Source organism: Pelobates fuscus, chromosome 11, assembly GCF_036172605.1.
Source record: "Pelobates fuscus isolate aPelFus1 chromosome 11, aPelFus1.pri, whole genome shotgun sequence".
In the NCBI taxonomy this organism is placed as follows: Eukaryota; Metazoa; Chordata; class Amphibia; order Anura; family Pelobatidae; genus Pelobates; species Pelobates fuscus.
Window position 1 is genome coordinate 122,948,066 of NC_086327.1, and position 13,134 is coordinate 122,961,199.

Sequence of the window (13,134 nt, forward strand, 5' to 3'; positions counted from 1 at the left end):
AACCGATAACCTGCCTATGGGATCTTAATCCTTATATGCTGAATTTTGTGTTTTTAAACCACATATCTTGTGTCAAATGTATTTTGCAGTGAGGAATGCTATGCTTTGATTTTACTCAGTATAGAATACAGTACAGGCACAGCACATAAAGAAACATATGCAATGGTGTTATATATGGAAGGCGGTAATTATCTCTTGGAAAATTATATCTAAGCAGAAAAACTGACACTTATTTTCCAGCAGCGGCATAAGCAACTATTATGAAGAAATATTGTTCTAATTTCCAACTGTTCAAACATTTAATTTAAACTATCTGGTGTCTATTTGGCAGCGTGACGTTTCATACCCATTAAGCCAGCACCTACAATTTAAAAAGAAATGGAGAGTTCTTTTTGTTTTTTTCTAACACGCACCTATCAGCAATCCATACAATGCAAATAGACTTTATTTATGGGGGTGTTTTTTGGGGGGTGTGGGGGTGCAGGGAAGGGGGAGTTGCCAACCCAATGGGGTCTGGGGACCAGCCACTGGTTCCAGACAATGTATAGACATGGTTTTTGGGACCAAGCTATATAAGTAATCTAATAGGAACTGCATGATCAGAGAGTTGGGGTCCTACAGGCAAACCTACAACTCTATCCTGCCAATGTGTACGTTTTAAATGTCCCTGAGGATCATAACAATGATGCTTCATCATGATGGCAGATAAACCCTAACCTTCAACCAACCTCACACCTACACACCCTTAATCCTAAATAGCCCTAAAACACCCTCAACTCTAAAGACTTTTAGCTCACTGTGAGAGAAAAATCTGTGAAATATTTTTTGTAAAAATCCACCAGCTTGTCGAGATTATTAACAAATAATATATATATAATTATTGTACTGTTTGAGAAACAGAGGAATATGTCTTATCTTAAAGCAGCAGGACTATGAGGTGGTATGGAACGTTTTGGAATTCCCGTTGTGTTCCATGCCTTTTCACTAACAGTGTTATTTTCTAAAGTCAGATTTGGAAGTAAATTCAAAGTGAATTTCAGATTTAAGGCCAGAGCAGCTGAGCTTAAAGCTTAGCTTACATAGAGAATTTTTCTCGTTTCAGCTATTTTGACCTTAAATATGAAATTCACTTTGAATTCACGTTCAGTTCTCGATTATTTAGTAAATAACCCTGCAAGGTTCTCCAACTCTTGTACAAGTGATCAGTCATGTGTGGATTATTATGCAGAGACCTTAACATCCCACTCTACAATGTACCTCAGACACATTGATCAGCCTTTATTAAAGCCACAGCCAATGTGATCTGGTCATATTTTCAAAATCTAACTTTGCCAAGTTTTGTCAGGGTTAAAAGGGCCATTTTGTCTGTTCATTTTGGAAGTCATGTTAATTTGACAACTTGCTTCAGAAGTGTCTTTCTGGTTCTAGGATAGAAAATGATGTCTGAAAATGTCAAGATGTAATCTTTATTGTGGTTGAACATAATGGAAACAAACGAATCTTCCTCGAGAATCTTGACATAGTTGTACCCATTGCTTTCATGCCACCGATGACCTTATCGTACAATATGTAATTAGGAATTTTTATAAGCTTTTTTTGCCACCAATGTACCATGTCTTTTGTCAACTGTCATTTTCCTCATTTAGTTTACTGCCCTTCTGCAGACACTCCTTCTTTCTTCAGGAGTCAAGAGTCCATGAATTATGTCTTCTCCTATCTTCTGATGCTGATCCTCCCAACTCAACATTTATTTGCGAAGTCTTATCCCTAACAACACGGTTGTATTTATATCTTTGTGCGTTTACATTTGATATCAACATGCGCATTCATGTGATATACTTTTTAATTTTTTTTATTTAATTACCCTAACCATGGAAGGGGTCTATATACATCTTCCTTAAAAAAGAAAGGATACATTTAAAATAATATCACCTGTTAAAACACATGGGTACTCATTTTCTAAATTAGAAAGTTGTGAAGCTTGGCTCGTAAGCAATATTTTTAAATTAAGGTGCAGTCCTTCATTTTCACAACTCTTTTTGATCCACTTCAGAAGGTAATGTGGACATTTTTGTTGTAATGCATCACCTGTTTTCTCAAGTCTATTTATTAGTATCTAGTTGAGACTTTGGGATATGTCCCTCCACAAGGAGTCTAATTTCTCCTGCACATCGTCAACTGAACTGACACTGTCCTGAAAGTCCCATGAGGCAGGAGACAATTTGTGTTGCAGTTCTTCGGTTTCCATATTAATGACACGAGTGAAGTCTTCAATCTGTTTTTGAGTGTTCTTGTGGAATTCCTCTACCTCCCTCTGGACCTGAGCTGCCATTTCTTCCATATAGGGTGCTACAGGTTCAAGTGCTGCTTCTTGGCCCTGGGGAAACTTTTGCTTCAGTTCTTTTGGATAGGACACCAACTGCTCCTTCAACTCATTTAGATTCTTCTGGATCTTCTCATGAAGATCCTTTGCATTCCGAGTCAGTTTCCGAGATAAATCCTGCACTTGCTGACTCAATATCTCCTGAGATGTTTGAGCATGAGGAGCTAGGTTTCCATGTAACTCTTCTACTGCGTGATGGATCTCTAATAACAAGCGATCAGCCAGTGGGTAAAAAACTTGCCCGACTCTGCCTGTGTGAAGGGCTATATGGTTCTCAAGGATTTCCCCCAGTCTGTGTAAAGCTTCCATCTTGTTACCATCTCTGTATGGTCCAAGCTGTACATGAAGTTCTTGGGCACCCCATTCCACTTGCTCTTTCAGCTCTTGAGTGTAGGGCAGCAGACGACTCCGTAACTGATCAAGGTTACTGCTGATCTTTTGGTGTGCTACATCCATATATGGGTATAACTTCCTACGGAGTTCCTGTATCTCCCTGTTGATCAACCTGCGCAGCCCGTCAGAGTCCTCATACAGTCGCTTCTGTAAGCCACTTTTCAATGGCCCCAAAAAGTTGCCCACATAGTTAACTCCATTTTGAATACTGCCCTTCAGACCGCTATAGGGAATAAAAGAAAAGCAAACAAAAAATAATTTTTTTTTTTAACAATTAAAAGTGCGACAATGAATGTTATACCTAGCAACCTGTGGTGGTGAAGTCTAGAAGATGGAGTTTTACCTGAAGTGTACATGGGAAATTAAAGTACATATTTAGTGAAGGTGGACAGGGGAGGTGACAGTGTCTACCCTTAACAGCTCTACCCTTCCATTGAGGTGAGGGGGAGGAGGGTTATGATCAGGCTCTCGGGGTATTAGTGATCCTGTGGTTCTCAGTATACGTTAAATAATTTGTATAACTTTTTTACAAACAGGCATTGGATCAAAGACCAGCAGTACAAATGTAGTTCATCATAGAGACAAAAGGAAGCAGAGACAAACTATAATTCATCATTCTTAACAATATACACTGGCTACAGCTCCACCTACTGTCTAGTCTGCCAACCCATTTATTCTAAGTAATGAATGATGTTGCTACTGTAGTATGTAACTGAATAAGCACTATAGAAATCAGACAAAATCTTTAATATTCATGCTTAAAAAATTATTATTTTTATCTTACCTGCCATCTCGTACTGCATTATTCTGTGTGTCCCATCTATGCTTCTCACTGGTCAGTTGACTGAAATAATCCCAGAATCCACTGCGGGAATTGTCAGCTTGGCAACCTGTTTTAAGGAACATGTGTTAAATTAAAGTAGAAAAATAAATAAATAAAAACTCAATACAAAAGATTAGGCTGTTTATTCACTAAAACATGAGCCAACATACTACTTGTTAAATATTGGGATTTAAATAAAATAAATCGATTCATTTTCTTAGCTGTCTATATTGGTGTACATGTTGTAAGTTGATTGTAAGCTCACCATGACCTCGCTATTTACTGACCAACAACCACATTTTATCATTTTGGTTCCTCTGACCAGATATTAGTTTATATTTCCCTAAAGGAACACTGTACTGCTGTTAGATCATTAATTCTTATATAATCAATTAATAGTAGTGCCCGCCCTGTAATTAACCTAATTGTTATATGTATTTACTTACCTGTATTCCTTAGGCGTTTGAAGTCTCCCTGTGGCAATTCGCTCCGCCCGAGCCTGGTCCAATTATTAGCTTCTAATAGAGAAGCATTGTGACACATAGGCACTTGCCACGCTTTGACAATCAAATATTTCTCAATATTCTGAATTTTTGAAGTAAGTGATTCTCTACGAGAAGATGTGAAATTGACACTGTGCATGTGTGCGCTGTGCGTGTTCACGAGCGGTGAGCTGAATGACAGATCTGCTCACCGCTCTCGTAGTGTGCAGGTGGAAAAAATAACGACACTTCACAGCATACATACATCATCATATCACACTAGACATGTTGACAACACGGTACGAATGGATATGCAAAATAGGACAAATGAACTAAAGGCTCGCTGAATCGGTGGGCTTCGGTGCGAGTCTAGAAACCATGCTTTATAATATAATATATAATTTACTCATAGATTAAAGGGACACTCTAAGCACCATAACAACTACAGCTTTTTGTTGTGTTTATTGCAAAACAAAATCTATAGATGTCATCCTATTGTTTTTGGGAAACTGTCTATGGCAAAAAAAGATGTTCAACATCCTTGATAATAGAGATATCATTTTCTGGTGATCACAGCTGATGGCAAGTGCATCATTAAATGCGTTCTGGTGTGAATGAGCGTCATGTCCCTGCAGGCAGATCTTCAGAAGCGCTCTGCAAGGTCCTGTAGATTGGAGGCCAGCCAGACAGGCCCACCCACCCATCCTGATCGCATACCTCCCAATGTTGAGTGCTAACCTGCTGGACTAACCTGCCCCTATTAGACAAGTTAACAAATTCAGGAGAGTGAGGTTTTATTGGCTGGTCTCTCATTTTGTTATAGGGGGAATGGGATTTTTATTTTTACTTGTAAGACTTACCTGTCAGAGCAATGAGAAGTAGTAGAAGTATCAAACTTGATCTGAGCATCCTGATGTTTGATACGGAGAGACACCCCTGACTCCTGGGAAAGAAAATACAGTGGCATTAGTACAATTGACATTTGACTTTCCATATATAGATATGAGTGACTATAGTTATTTTTAACATATACGATATTATCACAGAGCACGGATAGAGCTCACTAGAGGATAGAAAGCAAACTTTGATTCAAAGGAAACCATCAGAATTTAGAGATTTCAAATACTTGAGCCCCAGAGAACTTAATACAACAATGAAACGTATAAAGAAAATATTGTCTTTCTACATTTATTTTCATAATGATTTTTTCTGCTGTATACTGTATATCTTATTTGTTATGGATCACATAAAGCATGTATACACTGGGATTTGTTATTAGTGCATTGTCCACTGGTTTGCATGCCTTTTTGTACAATTTGCCCCAACTGATTTTTGGAAAATTCCCTTATATCATTGTCCCACTATTTCCTTACAGAAAGTCTTGATGTCCAAATGACTCACCTATGTATGGATGCATACTCCAATTATTATTATTATTATCCAGCTGTCTGTCCTTCTGTATGTTCATCCATCCTTCCATACCTTTATCCCTCCCTACCCCTTTCTTCCTCCATTCATCCATCTATACCTCAATCCACCCACCCATCCCTCTCTCCATCCATCCAATTATCCCTCCCTCTCTTCATCCATCCATCTCTATTTCCCTCTCTTTCTCCATCCATCCATCCAATTATCCCTCCCCCTCTTCATCCATCCCTCTCTCCATCCAATTATCCTTCCCTCTCTTCATCCATCCATCCCTCTCTCCATCCATCCATCCATCCATCCCTCTCTTCATCCATTACTCCCTCTCTTCATCCATCCATCTCTCCATCCCTCTCTTTCTCCATCCATCCATCCATCCAATTATCCCTCCCCCTCTTCATCCATCCCTCTCTCCATCCAATTATCCTTCCCTCTCTTCATCCATCCATCCCTCTCTCCATCCATCAATCCATCCATCCATCCATCCATCCATCCCTCTCTCTATCAATCCATCCATCCATCCATCCCTCTCTCTATCCATCCATCCATCCCTCTCTCTATTCATCCATCCATCCATCTCTCAATCCATCCATTCATCCATCCCTCTCTCCATCCATCCATCCATCAATCCATCCCTCTCTCCATCCATCCATCCATCCCTCTCTCTATTCATCCATCCATCCATCCATTTCTCCATCCATCCCTCTCTCCATCCATCCCTCTCTCCATCCATCCATCCATCAATCCATCCCTCTCTCCATCCATCCATCCCTCTCTCTATTCATCCATCCATCCATCCATTTCTCCATCCATCCCTCTCTCCATCCATCCCTCTCTCCATCCATCCATCCCTGTCTCTATTCATCCATCCATCCATCCATCCATCCATTTCTCCATCCATCCCTCTCTCCATCCATCCCTCTCTCCATCCATCCCTGTCTCTATTCATCCATCCATCCATCCCTCTCTCCATCCATCCCTCTCTCCATCCATCCCTCTCTCCATCCATCCCTCTCTCCATCCATCCCTCTCTCCATCCATCCATCTCTCCATCCATCATCTTTCTATGCCTAGCCTGACCTTTATGGAGATGTCCACTTTTTACATATATTTCTAAATATTTTAGTGTATATCTATATTTCGTTCATTAAATTGATAACATATACTAAAAAGGTTAACAACACAACTCTATATTAGCTGCCAATGGTGACAATACTTTATGTATGGATTGAACCTGTTGCCATAAAACAATATATTGTATTACAATTTAATTATTTACAGGTGGTTTTATCATGTATTTCTTCATAATCACATGGTTGTGGGTGGATCAACAGCAGTTCTTACATATATATATTTGTTGTTTAACTCTTTCTAACTAATTCCTAGGAAGCTACATCCTGGTAAAATATAATTATCGTCTTTCCCTTGGTTTTCCTACATTATCTACTTTATAATCATTACACTTTGTTTATAAAGGTGCTATCCATGAGTACAAAATGGAACAATTAAAAAGCCAAGGTTACAATATACCTTAGAGATAATACAAAATGTGACTAACAAATACAAAAAAGGAGCTGAGAACCCTCCTGATAGAACCTCGAACCCTCCAGCCAGTATCCCACCCAAACATGTTCCATTATCCTCAAACATCCAAGCTACAAAAAAGAAAATCTTACTCTGAACTTTGCATTTTTTTTAGGTTTTACCACAGACCTGATCCTGTCCCTTTTTCTCCAAGAAACTTGAAACTGGTTAAAAATGTCTCGACAGATCTTTGAGTTAATTAGTTAGCAGTGATTTTCATTCGCTCGAGAAAGTGTATTTATTCTTTATGCTGGTGGTCAATATCGAATATTAAATTTTTCCAAACTGAGCAGGACTAGAAAATTAGATTAGAAAGCTTAAAAGTCCATTCATTTTTTTATTACTTCATCTTGGAAATTAAAGACTATCTTTGAGTTGTTAAGCCGGATTTGTCTTGCAACAACCATGCACCTTGTATCATGCAAACAAAACGTGCTTGATCAGATGTGTTGGTGTCCATATTCTGGTGTCACATGCAGTCATTTAGCATAATATCATACTTCAAATACCACTTAGCTTCCCCTCCATGTTAATACCAACTTTGCTTTTCCCCAACCATAGCATATTGACTAATATTTGGCATAACTTTAGGATAATAGCCTATTAAATGAGCAATGTCTTGCAATCTTCCTTTAAGTTTTAATAAAACCTTAACTCCTCTCTAAGCATGGAGTCTTAATCGCGGCCTAAATTTTCCATTCCTAATTAACAGGTCCTGATCCACACAGATCATAAACAGGTTTAGAAACTCTTCATTGCAATTACAACACGTGGCATCTTCTAATTAACCAATCTGGCTTTAAACGTACATCCACTTGGAATTAGGAAATCCTCAGAGGAGGGACTCATAGCCTGCTGAGAACACGTTCAAGTTCAGCTTTCCCCACTCAAGTTAAACTCTTCAGAAACAGGTGTTTTAGTAAATAAAACTGGAAAGATAGCTCTTCGGAACACACAGGAGTGTAAAACCATGCAGCTATTAACAATGACTACATTTACCATTCTTTTTTTTCTATATTCTTTTCTATATATATATATATATATATATATATATATATATAATAAGATTTATTTCCATATGTTATTGCATAGACATATTAAATAAATGCTTACCTGTGAGTTGTGAAGAAATGATTCTCTTATTGCTTCCAGTTACACAATACCTGCTGAGATGTGATGTGATGGAAGTTTGAGCTGTTAGGAGAGGCAGAGACACACTACACTCTAAGTACACACTGCCCTCTGATGTTCTCTGGTCACACTCCCTTAGAGTTATTCAATGTGGAAGCTCTGTTCACGTTTTAAAGGAAGGGAAGCGACACAGAGTATTCAGCCTGTGACGTCCCTCATAGAAATGAGGACGTCCCTCATAGAAATGTTGGCTCACCTGACCTTGGAAGAGAAACACATAACATGACAGGGGCTAGATCTATTTTGGGAAATGTTGCAATTTGGCCACTAGGAAGCACAGTAGATTAATCATACTCATGCAGAAGCAGGTGAAAATCCCAATACACCTGTTCTGTACAGGTGTGCATGCGATGAGCAAGGTGATGTGATATCTGCTTGTCCTGCATCTCTCATATACACACAGAGCAGGACAAACTGTGCATGATGCAGGTCAGAGGGCATGGGAGCTGGGTGGCACTGTGTACACATTATACTGGGACATTAAGCATGAGCAAACAGTTTTAATATGTTTGTTAAGCATTCTACAGGTTTTCTGTTTACATGTAATATTTACCATGATTTAAGCAATGATGGCTTTACACGCATTGTACATACATAGCCAAAATTATCCATAAGATGATCCAAGGTGGCAACCTTTGGCTGAGGGGTTAGACAGAAGCCTTGGCACATGGACATACTTGGCCAAACCTTGTTCCATGCAACATGCGGCCATATTCTTCACAGCTGGAAATCCTAGATTAACAGTTGCTGCCAAAACTTGGCTGATGACAAGCACACCCACCTTGTAGGTTAAGGCCAATGGACAGTGGCTAAAACAATATGATTGGCCAGTTCAACATGTTGGTTTTAGGACAGAGTTGGCAGTTTGGTAACAGAACAGTACTGGAAAACCAGAACAAGAGCCAACTGATTGGGAATTGTATCAAAATGCAGTAACAGGTAGCCAGGGGCCCATAGTGCATAGTCGCTATTTATATGTGCAATTAGGGAATGTGGGGCCCGGGACACCCTGAGTAGTCCAGGGCTGCTGGGACTACACACACACTGCATCTAATACACACACACACTACATCCACTACACAAAAGTACAATCTGCATCTGCTTCCACTATACACACTGCATCCATGACACACACGCACTTTGCATCCACTTTACACACACCGCATTCAGGACACACACACTTCATCCTTATGGGTGGTCTCAGGATGGGCCCTGTGGGTGGACTCGGGGGCCACCACGCGGTATATTTCGGGGGCGGGTCCCAGGGGCCCAGAACTTGAGCTGTTAGGGGCCCAAAATTTCTGATGGCAACCCTGTAGGGTGTAGTAGGAATACTGAAGGAGACCTGGAAGAGGACCTTGGTAATGATAGAGACCTGGAGGAAAGTTGTAGGAAAGATTCAGGAAGATTCGGCTAAATACCAATTCATGGAAATGATTTTTTTTCCCCATTTTTTTAACAGTTATTCTGTAAACTTGGAATTGACCATGGCACTGCATATTTTAAAACAGCTGATATAGAAAACCAAATTAAAATACAATTTTATTCACTTGTTAATAGACATGTACATAGACACACACAGCTCTTAAAATATTTATAGAAACCAATAAAAATGTTTGATTATAAAATTAGGGGGTGCAAATGAATGTGTGCATTACATACCCCCTAACCATTACTTAAAAAAATACTAGTTTATATATATATATAGATAAATATTACTCTAGTAGCCAGATATGGCACTGGCTCTGGACCCTTCATGTCAATAATTCCTGGTCTTGAACCCTACCTTTTTTGCCTTTTCACTTTCTGCAATGAACAATTTAAAAAGAAAATTCAGTAAAATATATCCATTTAGTATGATGAATGGTTAGGCATCAATGACGTGTACGGCGTTAATTTAGTTTTAGTTGAAGGAATTGCCAGGTTGATCATTTAAAGACTAATCAATAGGTAATTATAGAAGAAAGATGCCCGTTACTGGAACCATTCTGAAACTTGGTTTTGTGTCTATGGACCAGAATGGAAAAACAAATTGTTATATGGGGAACTTTCTTTTTTGTCTGATGATCTTGTTAGAAAGAGATTGGAATCTGTGAATCATATACCACTCTCTCCTTCATAACAGAAAACACAAGTTCTTTGACCAATAATATGTGAGTGTAAATTCTACATTATCAGTGTTGCTGAGGAAGATCTGAACTTCGGGAAGAGCCACAATCTATGTCAAAACTGCTCCTAAGTGTTTAGCTATGTAACTTATAGTTAGGTGCCAATGCAGCTAAAAGTTAGTTTTGCAGGAGATTTTTTTCCACGTTAATGTTTGGAAAAGTGGGCATCAGTTTTATATGAACCCACACAAAATAGAATTTGAGTTTTCTGCTTTAATCAGATAATTGTGGTGAATTAAAAAGTGCGTTGTGAATACGGGTATTTCATGACACGTTCACATGTGTACAAACAAATGTATGTAGGGTAAAGTTGAAGGACTTTTGGTCCACGCTCTTTGTTATCAGCCTGTTTTCATCCTGTCTGTAAGGTAGCCTGCTAGATCAATAACAAAGTCCAATGGGCAGTATTCGAGCTCCAACAGTACACTAAAGGTTGATCCTGGGTAAAGTCCGTGAGCTGTATGGAATAATGCTGACAAAGAAAGAGAGAACACTGATATGGTTAACTAGTTTGCTGCAATTTGCAGTATGCCATAAATGTGGGGATCAGAACATTAAAGGTACATTAAAATCCTCTCAGATTAATCAGATGTGGGGGTCAGTAATTTCTGCAAGGCCGTGAGCAATTCTTGCTCATTCCTTCACCATAGTATCCCAGGGTTCCTAACTTGATTTTGTGATCCAGTCCCAACAACCATAAATAGTTCCAAGGGCACCAGGGTACTGTTCTTGGGCAGCACCGTGTGAGCGCATTGTAAGACGAGCCAGCTCTGTGCAGCGGCCACAAGGACCAAGCAGAGAGGGCTTCCGCATTTGATCTCCATATGTTCCTTGTAAGCACGCCAACATCCAGACCCCATACCTTCCAATGTTGGCAGGTGTGGTATCCCAAATTTGCTGGATTCTAAACAGAAAAAGATTAGTTTGTCCTATAAGGATGGTGAATAAGATCAAGGAAAGTCATGGTTATGGGGCCCCTGTCTGAACCCTGAACTCTAGCCAGTCGCCTATGGTTGCCTTATGGTTAATCCTACTCTGCTTCTGAAGCTACTTTTACAAAGGTGTCATTAATTAAATTACGCACAATAGTATTTTCAATCTGAAGCATTCAAGGCTTAATTGGTAACTGAAAAAGAAGATGATGTACCAACCATAGGCCTATAACAGAAAAGATGTTTCATTACATGTAATTAATACTTCATACTTTGTAATATATATGTATACAAAACGTGAACTTGTAAAGCATTCTCCAGCCGTCGAGAGAGACCCAACACGCATTGCGTGAATGCCTCTGTTTGCTAAATCTCTCTCGATGGCTAAAAGGAAGCGTACGTGTGGCTGCACTCCTGATTGGGACGGAAGGGGGCGTGATGATGTAACACGCCGGCAGAGGATGGGAGCTGATGCACTTAATGTGAAACCTGGGACAGGAAGAAGTGTGGCGTTTAGAGTGGCTGATATTGAACTTGGCAAACTAAGTTCTGTTATTTTCCTTTGGCAAACTAAGTTCTGTTATTTTCCTTTGGCAAACTAAGTTCTGTTATTTTCCTTTGGCAAGCTAAGTTCTGTTATTTTCTGATTCCTTGGTTTACTTAACATAAAATAAAAGAAAGAAGGAAGGAAGGAAAAGAAAAAGTAGTAATAGAAGAAGAATGAGAGAATGAGAGAAAATTTCATGTTTTCTTTCTTCTTGTTAGCTAATAATAAAGTAGGCTACCTAGTTCAGCCTTCCTGCTGGTGATTGCAATAAGAAAGGAGAAGAAGAAAGAAAAAATAAAAAAAATAGAAAAGGAGAACTTCTTTTTATGGTGGCACACAACAAAAGTGGGTGCCTAACACAGCATTGTTGTTAATTGAGTTAATGCGGCACCAGTGGGCACTAAGGAAATTACCATAAAAAAAGATACAAAAGTTGGGGTTAGGTATTGAAAGGTTGACCCCTGATTTAAACAGAGAATAGAGAAGGTATCCCTCCATCTGGGATTAAGTACCTTTATAAACTCAATGGTGTGTCTTTGTGTTGTGTGAGTGTGGGTGGGTGGGGAGGTGGCGAGGAATTGAAACTGTACTAATGTCAGAGTGTTGTTTAAACATATAGAACTTGGATCTGAATTGTTGTTTCTATAGTTTGCAACGTATGAAAAATGTCAGTTTAATATTTCATTACAGTGTGTTTGAATTTATTTTCTATCTATCTATCTATCTATCTATCTATCTATCTATCTATCTGGGTATGCCCACCTGCAACGTCAATATCACAGTTATGTCCGTATTCCCAACTTCCTCCTCCCCAGTCCAGGCCTGCTCCGCTTCACACAGCAGCTTCTTCTCGGATTAATGGCCAGTGTTTGGGTCATCTGGAAAAGCTGAGCAGCAGAGCAGACAGCTGGCATTGCAAAAACAGGCAGTTAAGGGCCAGGTTAGGGTCAGGTAGGAGAGCATCGGAAACAGAAGCGATCACTCACATAGGCAGCTGAGCTGCTTTATGGACAGAAAACACCCTGCTTGTTGTTGCTTGCAAAAAATACTGCGGTAGCAAACGAGCAGCCTCAGATACCAGCTGTGCCGGTAAACAGTGTTAATTTCGTCGCTGTCAGGATCTTACCTGATGTGGAGTCCGACGTGCAGATTTATATGCTCACCCTTGCAAATAAACACAGACCAAGGTGACCAGATAAGAGGCCA

General features: G+C 39.5%; 1 protein-coding gene across 1 annotated transcript; it reads right to left on the reverse strand.

Annotated features, from left to right (window-relative positions):
• Positions 1-1,712: 1,712 nt before the first annotated feature.
• On the reverse strand, positions 1,713-8,701 carry APOA5 (apolipoprotein A5). Its single transcript, XM_063436760.1, has 5 exons — positions 8,576-8,701; positions 8,204-8,482; positions 4,942-5,024; positions 3,561-3,666; positions 1,713-2,999 (listed from the first exon to the last, which is right to left on the reverse strand). The coding sequence occupies exons 3-5, from the start codon at positions 4,988-4,990 to the stop codon at positions 2,117-2,119; spliced, it is 1,038 nt and encodes a 345-aa protein (XP_063292830.1). The 5' UTR covers positions 4,991-5,024; positions 8,204-8,482; positions 8,576-8,701; the 3' UTR covers positions 1,713-2,116.
• Positions 8,702-13,134: the final 4,433 nt, after the last annotated feature.

Excerpts from the sequence above, each read along its gene's own strand:
- APOA5 (XM_063436760.1), bottom strand. The coding sequence starts at position 4,990 with ATGCTCAGATCAAGTTTGATACTTCTACTACTTCTCATTGCTCTGACA. Across the intron at positions 3,667-4,941 it reads ACTTCTCATTGCTCTGACAG|GTTGCCAAGCTGACAATTCC; the intron begins GTAAGTCTTACA and ends TCCTTAAAACAG. Across the intron at positions 3,000-3,560 it reads AATGCAGTACGAGATGGCAG|CGGTCTGAAGGGCAGTATTC; the intron begins GTAAGATAAAAA and ends TATTCCCTATAG.